The 20,896-nt window shown below is 40.1% G+C and overlaps 1 protein-coding gene across 3 annotated transcripts in view; it reads right to left on the bottom strand.

Moving 5' to 3' along the window:
• vps13c (vacuolar protein sorting 13 homolog C) overlaps nt 1-20,896 on the bottom strand; it is a 132,501-nt gene that overhangs the window by 40,584 nt on the left and 71,021 nt on the right. For all 3 annotated transcript variants that reach the window (XM_053634878.1, XM_053634877.1, XM_053634876.1), the window contains 15 exons: nt 19,702-19,791; nt 19,367-19,522; nt 18,999-19,263; nt 15,256-15,416; nt 14,825-14,946; nt 11,538-11,835; nt 9,581-9,970; nt 9,135-9,239; nt 8,884-9,048; nt 8,624-8,749; nt 8,275-8,408; nt 7,797-7,923; nt 2,584-2,819; nt 1,931-2,075; nt 1,710-1,850 (listed from right to left, as the gene is read on the bottom strand). In XM_053634878.1, coding sequence (XP_053490853.1) covers nt 1,710-1,850; nt 1,931-2,075; nt 2,584-2,819; nt 7,797-7,923; nt 8,275-8,408; nt 8,624-8,749; nt 8,884-9,048; nt 9,135-9,239; nt 9,581-9,970; nt 11,538-11,835; nt 14,825-14,946; nt 15,256-15,416; nt 18,999-19,263; nt 19,367-19,522; nt 19,702-19,791 — 2,661 coding nt within the window. The remainder of the gene's footprint in view (nt 1-1,709; nt 1,851-1,930; nt 2,076-2,583; nt 2,820-7,796; nt 7,924-8,274; nt 8,409-8,623; nt 8,750-8,883; nt 9,049-9,134; nt 9,240-9,580; nt 9,971-11,537; nt 11,836-14,824; nt 14,947-15,255; nt 15,417-18,998; nt 19,264-19,366; nt 19,523-19,701; nt 19,792-20,896) is intronic.

Raw genomic sequence — 20,896 nt, forward strand, 5'->3', positions numbered from 1 at the left:
GGCGCCTTAGGTTTAATGAGCCAACTGTGGTGTAAGGTGGTAACAGGTCTATAGGTCCCGAAGGGTCACTGGTAGGGTTTTGCGAGAGTGCATCCGGAACTAGATTGGCCTAGCCGGGTCTGTGGACAACCTCAAAGTCCTGCAGCCACAAGCACCATCGAGCAAGCCGTCCTGAGGGGGAGGGCCTTGTCATCAACTACCTCAAGCTATTGTGGTCCGTCACCACTGTGACACTAGAGCCCTCAGTGTACGGACGAAAATGTTCCATAGCCCAAATTACCCCCAAGCACTCCTTCTCTGAAGTGGAATATGGGTGTTCCGACTTGTGCAGGGTACGGCTCGCAAAAGCAACAGCCCTCTCCAAGCAATCCTCACCAGTCTGGGCCAATGTGGCACCAAGGCCCACATCACAGGCATCCGTGTGTACTGCAAAAGGCTTCTCAAAGTCATATCCAGAGGTTGTCTTTGGGAAATAGATGTATGAGTGTTGCCAGCATTTCTGCAGAGGTTGAAGGGGTGGGGGGTCAGACTGTCAGTGCTCAGACAATATGCTGCACACTGCATCAAATTGGTCTGCATGGCTGTCGTCCCAGAAGGAAGCCTCTTCTAAAGATGATGCACAAGAAAGGCTGTAAACTGTTTGCTGAAGACAAGCAGACTAAGGACATGGATTACTGGAACCATGTCCTGTGGTCTGATGAGACCAAGATAAACTTATTTGGTTCAGATGGTGTCAAGTGTGTGTGGCGGCAACCAGGTGAGGAGTACAAAGACAAGTGTGTCTTGCCTACAGTCAAGCATGGTGGTGGGAGTGTCATGGTCTGGGGCTGCATGATTGCTGCCGGCACTGGGGAGCTACAGTTCATTGAGGGAACCATGAATGCCAACATGTACTGTGACAGACTGAAGCAGAGCATGATCTTCTCCCTTTGGAGACTGGGCCGCAGGGCAGTATTCCAGCATGATAACGACCCCAAACACACCTCCAAGATGACCACTGCCTTGCTAAAGAAGCTGAGGGTGAAGGTGACGGAATGGCTAAGCTTGTCTCCAGACCTAAACCCTATTGAGCATCTGTGGGGCATCCTTAAACGGAAGGTGGAGGAGCACAAGGTCTCTAACATCCACCAGCTCCGTGATGTCATCATGGAGGAGTGGAAGAGAACTCCAGTGGCAACCTGTGAAGCTCTGGTGAACTCCATGCCAAGAGGGTTAAGGTAGTGCTGGAAAATAATGGTGGCCACACAAAATATTGACACTTTGGGCCCAATTTGGACATTTTCACTTAGGGGTGTACTCACTTTTGTTGCCAGCGGTTTAGACATTAATGGCTGTGTGTTGAGTTATTTTGAGGGGACAGCAAATTTACACTGTTACACAAGCTGTATACTCACTACTTTACATTGTAGCAAAGTGTCATTTCTTCAGTGTTGTCACATGAAAAGGTATAATCAAATATTTACAAAAATGTGAGGGGTGTACTCACTTTTGTGAGATACTGTAATTAGTTGACACTTTGGTCAAGTTTTGCCTCACTTCTGTTATATTTAAATGTTCACAATTCCTGCATTGTACTTTGAAAACAAAATAAGACCTAATCCAGGAAGTTTGTAGTCCTCTAGCTTACTTTTATGCATATGCATCCTTTTTCCTGATTTACTGGTTGTGAAAAACATTCTTCTTTGATCTTTCATCCACATGTTCATTACCTGCAGCCAGTGAAGCTGGGCTCGAAGGCTCCTTTGGTGTGGTGACTGCTTTAGCTCCACATGGATACCAGCCAGAAAATTCCTCCGGATGATGCAAGAGTAGGGGTGCCTCATCAACATGGGCATCCTTGTAAAGTCCACCTGAACCATATACACATATACAATTAAACCTAGTCATGATACCTTTACAAGGTTTATAAAGGGCAGGCCTATATTCTCACTTCAAGCCCTGTTTCCAGCTTCAACCAGCCTGGCTCTGTCTTGCCACTGAGGTGGTTTTGGTAGGCCTTCTCCAATAGATTGATGTTCTTATGGTTAAAGGACTTCCAGCGGTTCTTTGGCTTCATTTCCCAAACAACACCCGAACTAAAGAGAAAATAAAATAAATTAATATAAAGTATATTATATGGTGATATACTAGCCATCATGTGAACAGATATTTGGTGAAACCGAGGTTCAGTAGTTTCTTCAAGGTGAAAGGTTTCAGGTGCTGGGTATATGTGAACCCCACCTAAATATGCCACGATCCTTTATCTTAATGTGGATTATATACTGTATATAAATTGTGCTGGGGTTTAGATCTCCATTTCTGGGTCATTATAAACCTTAAATATGATTAAATCCTAAACTGGGGGGTTGTCAAATAATATTTGTATCATTTTATCAACAAAAGCCACCCATATACCATAGAAAATACAACTAAATCTAACAGACTAGCAAAGAATACACACCTACTACATAAGGGGGGAAAAGACAGGGTCGCCAACCCTCCTAAGCTGAATCTGTGGCAGTAACAGACTTTTCACCTCTGAGTCCTGTCCTGGCTTTTCTGCTTGATAATTTCATAGAATTACATATTTCAACATTTTCTCACCTGGTAATGCCCATGTATGCTATTTCGTGTCTATTGTCATTGTTGATGAAGGACAAGCCCAGGTTCTGTACAGAGATGTTAACTTCCTGTTGGAATTGCTCCAGGTCTTCAGCTTGGCAAGCTTTGGTTACCACAGCAACGTCTTCGGTAAAAAGTAAGATGCGCTGTCGGCCATCGAGGAATGACACCCAATGTATCTGAGTCAGACTGTCATATGCAAACTGCCCACACTGGTCCTACAGATTGAAACATTAACATGAGTACAATGCTCACATGAAATTGCTGTTACTGTGTTTCTCTATACAGCTTACAATAGGGACCAATAGGGATACACACCTATCAGCCATTACATAACAACATTGATTATCTCGTTGCAGTGACACCTGTTAAGGAGTGGGATATATTAGACAGCAAGGGAACAGTCAGTTCTTGAAGTTGATGTGTTGTAAACAGGAAAAATGTGCAAGCATAAGGATCTGAGCGATTTTGACCAGGGCCCAATTGTGATGGCTAGACGATTGGGTCAGAGCTTCTACAAAATGGCAGGTCATGTGGGGTCTTCCCGGGATGCAGTGGTTAGTATTCAACCAAAATGGTCCAAGGAAGGACAACTGGTGAACCGGCAACAGGGTCATGGGCACACAAGGCTCATTGATGCCTCTGGGGAGCGAAGGCTAGCCCATCTGGTCTGATCCCACAGATGAGCTACTGTAGCTATTGGGTTGCATAAGCCAGAGACCAATCAGAGTGTCCATGCTGACCCCTGTCCACCGTGGAAAGTGCCTACAATGGGTATGTGAGAATCAGATCTGGACCATGAAGCAGTGGAAGAAGGTGGCTTGGTATGAAGAGTCACATTTTCTTTTACATCTAGTGGAGAGCCAGGTGCATGTGTGTCGCTTACCTGGGGAAGAAATGGCACCAGGATAGACTATGGGACGAAGGCAAGCCGGCGGAGGCAGTGTGATGTTCTGAGCAATGTTCTTCTGGGAAACCTTGGGTCCTGGCATTCATGTGGATGTTACTTTGACACATACCACCTACCTACATATTGTTACAGACCAAGTACACCCCTTCATGGCAACAGTATTCAGTTATGAAAAACAAGCAGCACAACTCTAGGCCCTCTCTTTATTGATTGCATACGAGAAATACCGTTAAAATATACTTTAAAAAACTATTTTAGACATTTGACCTTGCTGTGACCTTGATCATGTTTGGATCAACTCCAAAATCTAATCAGTTCATCTGCTCGCTACAATAATAATAATTCAATATAAATCCTACAAACATTCAACCACTCATTCTTCAGATATCATGTTAACGAGAACCTCAAACCGACTGGCAATGGACTGACAAAAATAAAAGCATAATGCCTGCAACAATTAGTGTTCCAAAGTTTGTTGTAGAGTTGGTAGGTGGTTGCTATTGTGTTCCAGTTGGTTGCTATGGTGTTACTGTTGTATTTCATGGGGTTACTAGCATGTCGCTACGGTATTCCTGCTGTGGGTATGGGTTGCTATGGTGTTAAAGGTGGTTGCTTGTGGGTTGCTATGGCATCTTTGTGGTTGGTACGGCATTGCTATGCAATTATTATAGTGTATCAGGTGGTTGCTAGGATGTTGCTATTTTAGGGCGTGGGGATATTTATGTGGAAAAAAAAAAACTTGTTTAGGCTGTTGCAATGGAGAACAGCATTTTGCTGAACACAGTAATCTAAACTAGTTTAAAATTATTTTAAGCACTAACATACCAAGTTTATTTTTTTGTGATTTCAACATGCATTAAACAAATCTGTATTTCTTATTAATACAATTTTTATATATACACCTTCCTGTAGTTTAGTTAGTTAATACTACAAATACACCAGCTTCGTGTAATGGGTTTCCATGGCCAAGCAGTTGCACACAAGCCTAAGCTCACTATGCACAATGCCAGGCATCAACTGGAGTGATGTAAAGCACACTGCCACTGGACTCTGGAGACATGGAAACATGGATGAATCTGGATTTGGTGGATGCCAGGGGAATGCTACCTACCAGAATGTATAAGGTTTTGGGTTTATGTTTTACAGGTTTTGGGCCACTCAATTCCAATGAGGTTGTTAATGCTATGTTAATGCTACAGCATATAAAGACAATTTAGACAATTGTATGCTTCCAACTATGTGGGAAAAGTTTGGGGAAAACCTTTCCTGTTCCTGCATGATAGTGCCCCAGTGCACAAAACGAAGACCATAAAGACATGATTTGATGGGTTTGGTGTTGAGGAACTCCAGTAACCTGCACAGAACCCTGACCTCAACCCCCTAAACCTTTGCGATGAATTGAAACATCAAAAGAAGAGTGTGTGTGTGGGGGGGGGGGGGGGGGGATGCATGATAATTACATTACAATACATTACATTACAGCATGTTGGATTTTGTGACTTACAATTATCTCATTTATACAACTGAGCAGTTGAGGGTTAAGGGCCTTGCTCAAGGACCCAACAGTGGCAGCTTGGCAGAATAGAACTCACGACCTTCCAATCACTTCCCTTAATGCTCATGATTTTCAAATGGGATATCTAACAAGCTCATTATGGGTGTGATGGTCACATGTCCACATAGTTTTGACCACACAATGTAGCATGCCCACATGAGCGGTTGCAAGTTTAGCTAACATTTAAGTATGTGCCAATTTGATTGAAGTTTCTTTAGTCAAACCATTTTAAAAGCAATTTTAATAAAAACATGTTATGCACATGTAATGTCAGCTAGGGCTGACACAGCATACAGTTGTATTCAAAATTATTCAACCCACATTGCAAATCAGGTTTACTGTCAAAATTTACTTTCAGATGCTTACAATGAACAAATCAAATAAAAGCAATTGAAATAGTTCAACACAACGAATGCTTCAAGTGGTTTCCCCAAATTCAACTGAAAATGCAACTTATAATGATTTCTCCAGCTTCAAAATTATTCAACCCCTGAATAAAATCCCTCACAACACCACAAATATGCAAAACAGGCGTTGTCTCAAGCACACCTGACACAAATAACCAAGAGCTTCAGAAGTTGCACCAGGTGTACTTGAGCTGGAACACATCAAATACCTGAACTGCCTAGGGGCAGAAAATATATGGTTTTGTTGAATGTACACTACCTGGACGGGGCAGAAAAAGGAAGCTATCAATGGCTGTAATCAGATTTCTGAGAAGGCAGGTTGTGAAAAACCCTCGAGTGACTGCAAAAGACCTGCAGCAAGACCTTGTGGCAACAGGCACTGAGGTTTCAGTGAGCACAGTAAGGCGTGTACTAAATGCAGAAGGTTTCCAGACCAGAACTCCAAGACGTTCACCACTACTGACCCAAAAGCACAAGTAAAGATGTCTCAAATCATATAAATAAGACACAAAAGTTTTGGGATTCTGTTCTGTGGAACGATGAAACAAACTGGAACTTTTCAGCATGATGGTATGATGGGATCAGCAGTATGTCTGGAGAAAGAAGAATGAAGAAAGAACACTCTGTCCACAGTCAAGCATGGTGGAAGGCTCTGGGGCTGCTTTGCATCCTCTGGCACTGGAAACCTGCAGTGTGTTGAAGGCAACATGGATTCATTGAAGTATCAGGAAATCCTAGGAGGAAGTTGAGGCTTGGGCGTCATTGGACCTTCCAACAGGACAATGATCCCAAGCATACCTCACATTACACCAAGGCTTGGTTGCAGAAGAAGTCCTGGAAGATTCTACAGGGCCATCACAGTCACCTGACTTGAACCCCATAAAAAAATCTCTAGTGGGATTTGAAGAAGGCAGTTGCAGCATGCAAACCCAAGAATATTACTGAACTGGAGGCCATTGCTCATGAGGAATGGGAGAAGATTCCTCAGGAACGCTGCCAGAAGCTCTGCATCTCGTTTGTAGCAGGTCATAACAGCAAAAGGAGCTCTACTAAGTAGTAAAAATGTTTGCCATGAAGGGGTTGAATAATTTTGAGACTGGAGAAATCATTATAAGTTGCATTTTCAGTTGAATTTGGGGAAACCACTTGATGCATTCGTTGTGTTGAACTATTTCAATTGCTTTTGTTTGATTTGTTCATCACAAACAGCTGAAAGTCTTTAAATTTTTACAAGAAACCTGATTTGCAATGGGGGTTGAATAATTTTGAACTGTATTACAGGCACTTAATTGGTTTTTGATGTATCACTGTGAAGTAATATCATTGCTAAGGGTTGACCTTGTTTGTGGACCTCTCTGTTATAAACTTTTCCCAAAATGTTTTGCAGTCCAGTAAAATTTGAACTTTTAAATATACAGCCAGCAAATTTTCACAAATTATGTCAGAGCTTATGCGTTATTTTAATTGTGCTTTCCTTTTGCAAATATTTCTTAAGATGAAAAACATCTCACTGCATCTGTAACAGGATATAAACTGAATCCCTATACTGAATTTGTGCATCAGGATATGATGTCAGTATTATAACTATATGTAGGCATGTTCCTACATATAGTTATAAAAAGTCTCAGTGTTTAAGTCTAGGCTTAAAACGTATTTGTTTACTCAAGCCTACCCTGACTAGATTCTGTTCTACTACTTCGCAGTCATAATAATCTTTTTTCTCCCTCTCTCCTTTCGCCGAGCCCCACATGAATTTATGGAGATACTAGAGATCCAGATCCTTTCTGCCTCTGGATGGAGCTCAAATCTTCTCTAATTCCAGACTGCTGGGACTACGGCTGCTCCTAAGGCCATACAGACTTCATATAAATCCATAATGAACTTTTTTCACACTATCTGTTGTTACCCAGATGAGGATGGGTTCCCTTCTGAGTCGGGTTCCTCTCAAGGTTTCTTCCTCTTAAAACATCTTAGGGAGTTTTTCCTTGCCACCGTCGCCACTCAGTGGCTTGCTCAGTTGGGATAAATTCGCACCTTTAATATCTGTATACCATGTTGATATTTCTGTAAAGCTGCTTTGAGACAATGTCTATTGTAAAAAGCGCTATACAAATAAAATTGAATTGAATTGAAGTTCCCAAAGCCTTTGATTTACATGTGTAAAGGCTATAGCTACATATCAGACCAAATGTATAACCCTTACTACTATAAAAAAAACATTTATTTTGTTTCTTTTGATAATATTTTAATGCATTAACTCAATCATTCTTATAAAAGAAATCATGTGAGAGGAACTATACAGCCATGAGTATTTTTCTCTCACCTTGATCAGGTCTAGTTCTCCGCTATGGCCCTGACACGTCCAGCACAGCTTCCGCACCCCTGCAGGGTTGTCCCACACAAAGAGCTGAACCTCACCTGGTTTCAACTCACAGGATGCCTCACAGCCACTATACCAAAAACAAGGCAAGAGACATGTACCCAGCCAAAATAAAGAAAGAGTTATTCTTTCTTTATAAATAAATAAAGGTGTGATAGAGAAGAGAGACAGCCCACAATAGCACTTAAAAAATGTTAAGGGTGAAGGCAGAGCATCAGTAACAGTGACAGTGCATCAGGGGACCAATGTAAGAGACTCATTACAACGTTAGTTGGGGAGTATAAAGATTACTCTATTTAAAAAGACTGAGATCCTACATACCCACACAAAGGCAAATGTATGGCAACAAAAAGGCATTAGAGGAGTTTCATATATTTTGTGTTCCCATTAAGCTGTTATAGACACAGTGAGGGGTGCTAACCTCTGTCTGATTGTGATGGTAACCCAGGGAGTATGGTTCACCAGCAGAGCAGGAGCTGCTCCATCATAGTAGTCAGTGAAGCTGATGACAGCGGAGTGGTCTGAGATGTTTACATCCACTATGATGCCTCCATACTGAAGGAAAAAAAACAAGTCTTTTTGGTCTTTGGGTTTAACTCTATATAAAGCTTTCCGTAGTGAGAGTGAAACTTTTAGTCTGACCATGTAGTGAAAGAAAAAACAAATGGAATGTGCATGGCTCTGTGTCGGATTTTTAAATGTTCATATAATGGCTGCAAATAATGCACTGTAATGCACTGTAAACCCTTACACTACACAAACATGCTTACCTGATCCATGCAAAGCAGAGTTCCATTATCTTGTTTGTTAAAGAAGAAGGGTTTGGAGGACAATTCAGAACCTACTACTCGTATACACAGCTTCTCTGTACTAGACTCTGGCCACAGAGGCAAACACTGCAGAAAATACAAACATGCACATGCTGAGAAGAGGCTCCATTTTCCTACCACCAAGCATGAATACTTCATAAAGTCACATGTTCACTGAGAGGGGTACAATTGTAAAGTTCACATTTAAAAGGTTTTCAAACCTCTGTGGAGGAGATATAGTGCCACTTGTTGCTGACATTACTGTGGTCATTTTGCACCTCCCCTACTTCTAGCTCAAAGGAGGATTTATTCACCAGAGTGTAGAAAGGGCTAATAGTCACAATCCGTGTCAGGTTAAAACTGCTTAATTGTATACTGATTTCCACCTTAAAAAAAAAATAAATAAATAAAAAAAAGGTTGAGTCTACATATACACACTCTTAAATTTAAACATCTAGCCCCAAATTCTTACCAAGAAGTCCATGTTTTTATCTTGGCAACGGACACACCCATAACTGCCCACTGTATCCAGAGAAAAGCCATCTGACCAGGAGCTGGTGGACACGCAAAGCTGCAGCTATGTAACATATTATGGGGAAAAAATCCTCAACAAAAGCAAACACATATTATATATTAAATCTATTGAATACATTTGTATTTTTATAGGAACCATTTATCATCCCTTGTTTTATCTTCAAACCTCAAATTTCTCTCAAGGTAAAATATAAAAATAACTTTTCAAACAACTCAACTGAAACTTTAAGGATGTTGGGAACTGCAAATCAAGAGTGAATTTATTTACTGATTTTTTCCCCCCAGCAAAGTTAAAAGTTAAGCTTTTTTATTATTATTATTATTATTATTAATAATAATGTTTGATCACAATCTAAAAAAATGTTTGGGCCTTTTTATACTGACTTTATTCTTGCTGAAAATGTTCTTCTTTTTGAAGGAGAACAAGATCACATCTCGGAAATCAGAAGCGTGTTTGACATGGATGTCTTCAGCCCGGTATTGCAGCACACGGGCTGTCTTGTTTATGATCCAGTATGGGCTGAAGATGGAAATGATGAGTCGTCCAGCCATGTGGCTCATATATGCATACACGTCTACAGTGAGCTTCTCGCTGGTGTCGCTAGTAAAGCAGACAGGGAATAACTCCGGCATGTCCGGGATGATCTTGACATGGCTGTTCCAGTCGCGACCCTGATACTTCACAAGCACTAATTCTATAATTTCACCCATGACACTCGCATTCAGCAGATCGGCTGTGCTGCCTTCATGTAGATCTTCAAAATCAGCTGAACCCTGGGACAGAGAGGGAGTAATAAAAACAAAACAGTGAGAATGAATACAGAGAAATTAGGCTAATAGGTGAGTTAATGTTTTATAAATGGATGAATTTTGATGTTTCATAAAAAGGCTTTCTAGCATACCAGGGTGGCATATGCAGTTGGTGTTGGTGCTATGAGTAATAAGTAAGATATTTAAAGCTGCAGTACCGAACTTTTTTTGGTTAAAAATGAACAAAAATCAATTATTGAGCAAGTACATAAAAAAATCAGTGTCTCCTTACCTTACCTCAATTTGCAATGGTAAACTTATAATAATAATTTATAATTTGAGCTGTTGGGTCTGATTTTTTGCAAGAAATGTCAAAATAAAGAAACCTCAAACTGCGGAGACCTGCAGTCAAAAAGGGAAAGCGACAGAGCCTGTGCTAAAATGAGAATAAATATAGGCATGGCTTTTGAGAGGTGGTGAAAACTCTGAGATAAGAAGGGATTGAATAATGATGCAGAAATGACATTTTTTCTGCTGAACAGGTAAATAATTTCAGTGGTTCAATAACTAGCTAGCAAACATTAGCACACTTGTTTGATTGATTCAGCTAGGTATCAAGTTTGCTATGTTGTTTTTTTTGTTTGTTTTGCTATGGTCAATGTGGTAAATTATTTTCTTATTATACACTTATTTTCTGCTAGCTGAGAGAGAGCAACTTACCTCTACTCCAAGAAAACCGTATCTGCGCCACCTCCATTGTCAAGTATTGGAGCTAACATACAACCCGAATGTGTACCTCAGTGTTGACAAGTTTCACGAGACAAATAAGCAACTGCAGCTTCAAAAACAAGACCAATATTATTATAGCCTGTTACGTCCTCAATGTAAACAGACTCAATAAATGAACCCGCAACATATTAAACTGAAACCACTTGCAGTTTGAAAAGCAAAAACACAATTTATTTAATTTAAAAAATCATCAAATGGCAACAAAGCTTATATGGAGGACAGGCACTATCCACTCATCTCTGATCACCTGCGAGCAGAACATGATTGGGGAGATAGAAAAGGAGATTACATTACAACCATAACTACTATTAGTATATGAGTATGTTATGCTTGTTTTTTGTTATAATCTGTAATAATTGTGGCAGGGCAAAATACACTACAGCACTGTATTATTGTGATGCTGTGAGTGGACAGTGTCAATACATTGAGGAAAATAGCAACCATAAATGTTAAAATAAAAAACAGTTTCTTGATAGGAAAATCTATTTTCCCCAATGCACTGACACATTTTTTTAAAACAAGGCCAAAAAACTGCAACCCACTACCCGTGATTTTTTCAAGTGACTTCAGACAAAAAGAAGCCCAAAGTTGTGTATTATAAGCGGACTTGGCAACTCTGATAAGTATGCCTCATACCATCAGATAAAGCCGCGCAGAGGAGCAGTGCCTAAGCACAACCCATGTAAAAAAAAATATAACTCTGCGAGTAACTTGCAATTTTATATTTCAAAGCGAGATGGCGATAGAAAGGAAAAAATTCTGTACTGCTGCTTTAATATATTGTGCTATTAATGCCACATACCTCCATTAGGTAGCGGATGGAGTATGGAAGCAGGTTTCGAAGAGAAACAGCTGGGTGCAGGTGGATAATGTAGGCAGGGTCCCATTCTTCCTCACTGTGGCTATCAATGTGACACAGATTGTCTGGCACCGCCAGTGTGTTGATGACAACTGGCCGTAAGCTGCTGTCCTTTGCTGGGCACTGAAGCATGGAACGCACCTCTGAACTCATATGAATCTGCTCCTTCCACGCAATGTATGTAGTCGACTCATGATACTGGCCCTCAAAAGGTCCAAGAGGCATCAAGAACAATTGACATCTATATCAGAATACATAATTAGATATAATTAGGCTATTTAATATAAATAACATGTAAGCTTTTTCTTAGACTGATTTGTGTTGCTCATTCTATTCTCTAAGCTCCCTGGACAAAATTTGTTGCATTAACCCATAACAGGACTTTGTTTTACAGGTTTCACACACCTAGAGGTTTGCACACTTGTGTAAATGTAACTTATACAGTCCCATCCAAAAGTATTGCAACAGGCCAATTCCTTTGTTTTTACTTAACACTGAAGACATTTGGGTTTGAAAAAAAAAGATGAATATGAGATGATAGATGAGAATTTTTATGCTTTCATTTCCTGATACTTACATCTAGACGTGTTAAACAAATTAGAGCATGGTATCTTTGGTGGCAGCACACCCAATTTTTACGAGAGCAAAAGTATTGGAACTCAGTTGGGTTATGGTCTGGTGATTAACTTGGTCAGTTTAAAACGTTTTTTTTTGTCTGGCTGCAAGTACACCAGTAGTTTCTTTCTTTTTCAGGAAATTCCAAATTGTCCAAATTGTATTGGCTATGCCCAATGCTTGTGCAAAGCCTCTGATCAATTTTGCCTCTTTTCACAGTTTCAAAATAGATTGCTTTTCTCTCATAGTCAGCTCTCTGGTCTACATGTTGGTTTATCCTTTTTTAACAACAAATGCAGTTTTCACAGACAAAACCTACACTCAAGGAATCATGACTAAACATTACTGTTTTGGACCCAGAAATAAAAAAAATCTAAGTTAGTTTAACTTATTTAACTACAAAATACATAAACTTAATATTTCAAGTGTTATGAACTCAAAATCATCATTTATTAAAGTAGCTCACTCTGGTCTTTCTTTGATGTAATTGGCCATGCAAGGAGTTCCACCTGGCAACAAGTTAACTAATGCACTGATTGGTAGATAATTGCAAAAGGCTTAGTCTTGTCTGTTGCTGGTATCGGTGTAGTGTTCATCATGAGTAGGAGAGATGACTCCGTGTTTACAAAAAAAATGACAATCAATTGAGTACAATTAACTTGTTAGGGATTTCAGTGTAGGGCTCAAACCAAGAGTGGATATTCAGAGCTATTAATTATTTAAACAATCAATATAACAGGGCACACCTGGGCAACAAGAAACACATGTCAGTCATGTGTTCCAATATTTTTGATCACTTAAAAATGGGTGAGTTCAAACAAAAAGTGCAATGTTATATGTTGTTTAACACATCTAGATGTGTGTGTGTATTATATATATATATATATATATATATATATATATATATATATGTATGTATATCAGGAAATGAAAATTCTGATCTATCATCTGATATTTATACTTTGATCTCAAATCCAAATGTCTTCAGTTAATAGCAAAAAAAATGAATTGGCCTTTCAGACTGGACTGTAGTGTTTCTCCTGCTATATTTAAGATTGTTTCTGGTCTGGAGGAACCATGGAAACTTGAGTGTCATCATTTCACTCACCTTTAGAGGTAGCTCATTTAGGTAAAAAAAAAAAAAATGTTATTTGAAAGTTTTAAAAAGTGTTCCTTTCAGGCAGCCATACTTCAGGATGCACTGCATGACTGGAGTAAATATTTTATTTAACTATATTAGCACTATATTAGAGATGGTATGATACCACTTTTTTGTAGTACTGATAGTACAACCTTGATTATCAGCCAATATCAATACCCCATCTGATATTTTTTCTTTAAAAAATCCTAAACGTTAAAATATTTTTTAACAAAAACACAGGAAAATACAGGAAAACATACAATGCTAAAATACATTTTACCCAAAACCCCCGCTTTAACACAAAAATGCAAATATAATATAGTATAAATATACAGTAGGTACAGTGCTGTGACAAGTATTTGCACCCATCTGGATTTCTTCAGTTTTTTTTTTGTATATCTCATACTAAATAGTTTTAGCTCTTCAAACGAAAAACAACATAAAACAAAGGCAACGTGAGTAAACACTCAATACAGTTTTTATTTATTTATGAAAAACTAATTACCCCCTTGAACTTAAAATCTAGTTGTGCCACCTTTAGCAGCAATAACTGCAAGTAAATGTCTCAGATAACTGGAGATCAGTCTTTCACAGCTCTTCTGTGGGATTTTGACCCACTCTTCTTTGAACTGCTTTAGTTCAGCCACACTGGAAGGTTTTCGAGCATGAACTTCCCGTTTAAGGTCCTGCCACAGCATCTCAACTGGTTCAAGTCAGGACTTGGACTAGGCCGTTGCAAAAATTTTATGTTGCTTTTTTTGAACCATTCAGCGGTGGACTTAGATTCGGAAAACTAGTAACTATGGGGGCAAATACATTTTCACACAGGCCCAGTTGATATTGGATAAATTTTCTGCTTTAATAAATAACATTGTCATTTAAAAACTGTATTTTGTGTTTACTCAGATTGTCTTTGTTTTATCTTAGATTTTGTTTTAATTTCTGAAACAATTTATTACAAGATATACACAAACAGGAGAAATCAGGATCAAATACTTTTTCACAGCACTGTATACTGTATAAGTACATATTTTTATTTATATAAGAATAAATAAAAACAAATCTAATCTTATATCTAATATATTCAAGCCTTTATATGCAAACATATCAAGTTCCAATCCTTTCCATTTGGCACAGGATCAGATCAAATTAATTGTTTTTCTCTGATATCCAATCCACCATTTTTGCCTGTATTGGAACAATAACGATCCTGGGTATTTGAATGGTACTGTGAAATATTTTCCATGATTATGATTCAATCATTTAAGATCAGTTCAATGTGATTTTGCTTACTTATGGTCTCATGATGTTTTTGGGTTTCTGTCCTTGATTATATATTTGTCAAGGTGTTTTGTCTTTTATCTCATGTTTTTCTCTTATGTTTTTTTTATTGGCCTTGGGTATGTTGCATCTCTAATTTCAATTCTAATTTCAATTCAAAAAATCTAACAAAAGCATGTATTTCTATGCATACCTGTAAGAGTCCAGCGTGACATGAAACTCTTTCTCTGGTTCAGCAACTCCAACATTCAGCAGCCCTCCTACATCAGGGGAGTACTTCAAAATGGCAAAAGGCACTGAGAGATGATTTTTAATCTATAAAAGATGAACAAAAATATAAGACACAAGCAACGTTACTGTCAGATCAGCTGTTGATTTGGTAATTCTGGTCATCAAATGTCTTACTTTACCAAAGACAGTTGAAAAGATAGTTCACTTACCTTCCACGTATGCTTAATTTGCTAATAACATCCAAAAATAAGGGCATATGAATAGTTCCCAAGTGAGACCCTATTTATTAGTCCCCACTAATTAACTCAATTATTAGCAATATTAGTATTTTTGGATATAATATCAAAGCAGTAATCTATTTATTAGCTTTGCATGTGAAATACATTTATTTACCTGTAGTGGGGACCGCAGTGTGATGACTTTGTTGCCTTCTGAGGCACTGATCTGCAGTAGTACAGAGACAGACTCCTGAAGCATGGATTTCCGCACATTATAGAGCCTCCGTCCTGGCTTATCCACAGGAATGTTAGAGATCTCACTGTAGCCTGTGGGCACTGCAGATAGAGTATATTATCACTTTAACAGAAAACATTTACATTTGCCAAAAACAAACAACTATTATCATTTGTTACTAACACACACACACACACACACACACACACACACACTCGTAGAAGCAATTTAGTGTAGCCAATCCACATATGTTGCATGTTTTTAGGATTTGGGAGGCAGGAGTTCAGCAGAGTTCATGAAACCAACGTGGTCCAAAATGGGGCCTGTTTCTCTCACTACTGGATGGACTGCATTGGCCACCTTTTGCAAGTGATTAAAATATATGGAAAGAGAAAATAAAGCGCCTTTTTAAGTTGTACCAAGCCTTCCTCATTTCCACCAAGACACCGACATGGAAACCTCATTGCTGGCCGACCTCATCACGTCCCTCTCCAACCTCCACCAGACCCAGCATCAGGCCATCCTCCAGTTGTGTTGCAACCAGGAGCAGTGGATCAAGGACCTGCTCGATGCCCAGACAGCGGACCGGCAGGTGCTCAAAGGCCTGGTCCAGCAGGTCTTCCGGTCTTCCAGCTGTGGCCCCAATGGCCAGCATGGTTCTGTCCCATGTCAACCTTGCCAAGATGGGACAGCAGGACAACCTGGAAGCATTCCTGGAGCTGTATGAGCACTCCATGATGGCATGGGGCTGGCCTGAGGGTCAATGGGCTGCCTGCCTGTTGCTACTCTAATCTGGCAAAGCCCAACTTTTGATAACCGCTTGTGGAAGCCTACTGGTCGCCAATATGGCGGACTACACGAAATGAAAACTACCTGAAACGGGCGATTTTGCAACAAGTCGGCCTCGTCAGCAATTCGTTCATTCGTTCACTGATGTTTCGCAAATTTGGCCACCTGTTCGCATTCACCCAGAAGCTCCGGGACACCTGCCAGACAAAGAGGACGTGATTGACCTCATGGTGTTGGAGCAGTTCATCGCCCGGACGGGACGGCGGAGTGGGTCCAGTGCTGCCATCCGGCGTCGCTCGACAAGGTGGTCCAGCTGGCAGAGGATCACTTGGCATCATATCCAGGGGCAGGCAAGCCCCTTCCTTCTTCCTCTCTCTCACTCTCGTACCTCTCCCCCTTCTCCCCACCTTCTCCCCACCTTCTCCCCATACTTGCTCTATGGAGACAGAGGACAATACCCCCAAGACCAGCTATCTGAACCTGTGCTGTCCCTCCCCTCTATCCTTAATCTCTCTTCTCTCCACCAGGTGGGTGAATCCGAAGCCGTAAGTGTGGGAGTAAAGCCTGGGCCATTGTGCTGGCATTGTGAGGAGCCTGGGTATTTCCAGGACCAATGTTACAAGATGGAGATGGGAGCGTTGGTCCGATTCCCCGATGTGCCACAGGCCGCCCCGATATGAGCCAGGACATACCGCAATGAGCAGTCGCGTGATGAGAGCCTCCAGCACACCTTCAACCAAGTGAAAGTAATCGATGGTCAACAAATTCAGCCTAATGTTCTGCTCTCCAACCTCTATTTGGTAATTATTATGGATAGGCTATAACAAGTGAGGCAGGACACTCACACGCAGGAAGAAACGACCCAGTTGTTGGTTCCGAAGATACAATGGGAATTATTACTGTAGGCAGCTCACCATAATCTGATGGGGGGGCACTTAAAACACTGGGCCATCTCATGGCCCACTTCTATTGGCCATCAATGTTCACAGGTGGTGTGCGGCATGTTGCGAATGTCAGCTGGTGAATCCTTTGGCCACCCCAAAATCACAGTTGTGCCCACTCTCATTAATCAAGGTCCCCTTTGAAAGAATTGGCATGGACCTCGTTGGGCCATTAGATTTCATGCGGGCATCACTTTGTGCTAGTTCTTGAGGACTACACGGTGCGATACCCGGAAGCGATGGCTCTCTGCAATATCTGCAGGGAACAAAGAGTGTTACACCCCTCTATTGACCTCACAGTGTTCCGTGGTGGGGACCCCATTAAGCTTTCATTGCTATGTCCAGTACACACTCTACTATTTCGACTGGATGGCTGGTTCATCTGTCATGGGGAAAAAAACATGGAGCTGCCCTGTCTTAACAGAGACCATCTGACTAGGCGGTGGATGTCACATCCTTGTCTGCTCCTTAGTTAAATGGTTAATGGTCTGCACTTATATAGTGCTTTTTAACCTTAGTGGTTCTATAAAGCTGCCTCAGCAGCCCACTGCTATGGCTGCAGCCAACAAATTCTGCATTCTCAAAGGCACTTGGATCAGACATTGTGGCTCTCTCCCATCTTCCTTTCAAACAGTGTGATGTCTGTGATGTGCAATAGCGCAAGGGTGGTTGTGGAAGTTTGCATGTAGTCACTACCCAATGGGTGGTGCTTTTGGCTGCAAAGCATCCTGCTGACAGCACCTGCCTATCACTGATTCTTTTCAAGTGGTGGCACCACTTAAGGGCTCACCCACAGCATGGACAAGAGGTGTTTGTTAGGGTGTTTGTTGGGGCCTTGAGTGCATGGTTTTGTATGCTTGCAACTCTTACAAGGCCTGTGGTCCTTCAGAGGACATCAAAGTTTTGATTCAGCCATTGGTAACCTACTAGTATTACCAATATATGGCCAGTCTACTTTGTTCTTTTGGCTTTGTATTTCCAAAACCTGAACACTCTTCCCTAGGGCTTCTTTGGCCACAGGCCCAAAGAAAAGCCCAGGGACACAGGGCGGACTTCAGGTTTGATTGCACACTACCAACAATGTGGACTGTGCCAGCCACACCACACTGCAAATTGAGCTTTCTTCGAAAGCTTGTGGCTGATTAGGTTGATACCAAGGTAGCAGGCACACAGTTTGTGGCCATTCTCCAGGAGGTCCAGGCATAAGAGCATAAGTCCATGGCATGGGCCTCAGGAGAACTGTTTCTGAGTGGGGGCACAGAGAAATTGGTAAGACGAGACCCAATGGAGGGACACATACTCCGGCTCTGTGAATACCAACAGTACCAGATAATCGAAAACGTTATTGGTAAACTATAAATGTTGGCAGCTCCCAGTTTCCATACTGTGGTTTGCTCTGAAATCAAACAGAGCTATCAAAAAGGTTGTTGGAAGCTGTGTTCTTTGAGCTGAGCCACTAACAGGAAAAGGATAGTAGATGTAGGTTAGTAAAGCTATTTAGAGTAAAGTTCTGTTTTGAGAACTGGAGTAATTACATCGAGTTTCAATTTGGAGAAACAAGTTTTTTTTCATAAACTGCAGAAATTTACCACTTTTGCCTTGCTCATAACCAGTGTTATGGCTATCTTCTGAAGGACATGTTTTGACAAGAGGATCTAGAGATTTGTTGTGAGCAAGTTTGTAGCTTTTGATGCTTGCTCACAACAGTTCATTCCTCCCAGGTGTAAAAATCTTTTCTTAATGAATATAAAAATGTACAGCACAATTCTAATAACTCAAATTTGAAATTTCAACTTCCCATTTCTGATTTGATTTTGAGGAGAAATTTGGCTTTTCAATACAAACTTAATGTCTTTTAGATCTTTAAGTGTAAATCAGAGACAGTGGTTTTCTAAGAAAATATTTTAGTGTCTCATACAGTACTATAGAATATGATGCAGGGGATGCAAATACCTATGCTAAGGTTGAAAAGGCAGCTCTCCTGTCTCTGCAGCGTTGACAATTTTACTCGTGTTGAAAAATCAAATATAGAATATTCCAAATCCAAAGATTCCCCCACTCCTACTTCATGGACTTTACTTTGGGATGGTGAGACAGCCAAGCGCAGATTAACACTGTGCTGGATGATCAGTGGAATGCCAAGAGAATTCTGGATAGTAAATGGAGCTTTCTCTTTCAGAGAGTGATCAAATGTGGAGACAGTGCCCTCTGAGAAAGCCTAACATTCAAACACAAGTTAACAGGATATAACAATATGTGAAAATTCAACAAAACATTTACTATGTAATATTTATCTTGCTCGTTTTAGATCAAATGTACACCTGGGTAAGGTTGTGAAAGACATTCAGGCAGCATTTGGACAATGTTATGTTCATGGTGTCTTTGGAGCAGATGTTGATGGATGTGCAAGATTCAGGCAGCACTATGAAGTCATCACCAGGAACAGGACTCTTATCCCAAACAGGGTTATTCTTTACCTATGCATAGCCAGAAACAGAATAAACAGGAAACAAAACAAAAAAAATACACAGTGGAACAACAGCAAAAAAAAAAAAAAAAAAAAAAAAGCTCAAAAAGCAAGTAAATACATACATCAACATGCACAATATACACAAGCACAAGTTATTAAACAATTCAACCACTAAATGGAAAATACCTCAATTCCAAGGTTCCATCTGCGTTTGCCATCATCAACTCTCTCTATGAGGGGTTCCCAAATGGCATGAGATTCATTAAAATAGTTCACCTGAAACAACAGGGATGTATCAAGAAAACCTCCTCAGTTCACAACAGTAAGGACATACTGTGAATAAGTTACTTTATGTTAACAAGACAACCCATGATTATCATAATTTTGGTATAATCATATACTATCATTTTTATTCCTAATCAGCAGCATTTGTACTTCATCAAAGTTTTACTTGATTAACTCATGGATACACTTATGGAAGTATGCATGTTCAAACAGCCATATAATCTCACTTTAACCAAAGTATGTGTGTGCATATCTAAGGATATACACCCAATAATTATCTACAAATATGAAAGTAAAAGCAATAACAGTAAATATAGTAAATACTTCATGAAATAGGTGAACTAAAACTCTTCCATGTGCATTACATGCTGTAGTGTTTGCTTTTAAATGCCAATGCTTCTCCCATTTTCTTGCCCCACCTACTTTCTAGGATACTAATATTTACAAGCAGGCACACTGAAAAGAGATTCTACAATTTCTTGGAAATTTACCATTTCCAAGGAGCTAAATCTTTTCACAGGCCTTGTTTCTCTCCTGAGAGTCCCTTGGCTTTGGATTTAAGTGACAGGGTCAGGTTGTGATGGATGTCTAAAAGCCCCTAGTTTGAGTCCACAGGACCACATTGCTAAGCCCCATATACCAAGTCGTGTGCCATGTGACTGCATTATGGTGAGTACTGACATAAAAGCCATTTGAACAACAAATTGATGATAAATGGCTTTTATGTCAGATGCCCCGGAACCATTTCAGATCCGCTGTCTTCAGTAATCACTTAACATGACCTGTGTGGACCTTATAAAAACCCGAACAAAAACAACACCTTTGCTGGATTGCGCATAGGAGTCAGATGACGGCAAGATATCTACTACAACTCCTGCATGCTCAAGTACTGGCTGCCAACAGAACAATGGAGACATGTTTGATTTTTGCACATATAAAAAGGAAGGAAAGATTAATGAGCTTTAAACGTAATAACATATACAGTAAGTGCCCATGAAAAAAGCATTGGTGTTTAACAGCTTTTTGTACTATCTATATATATATATATATATATATATATATATATATATATATATATATATATATATATATATAT

This window comes from Ictalurus furcatus, chromosome 10 (genome assembly GCF_023375685.1).
Source record: "Ictalurus furcatus strain D&B chromosome 10, Billie_1.0, whole genome shotgun sequence".
In the NCBI taxonomy this organism is placed as follows: domain Eukaryota; kingdom Metazoa; phylum Chordata; class Actinopteri; order Siluriformes; family Ictaluridae; genus Ictalurus; species Ictalurus furcatus.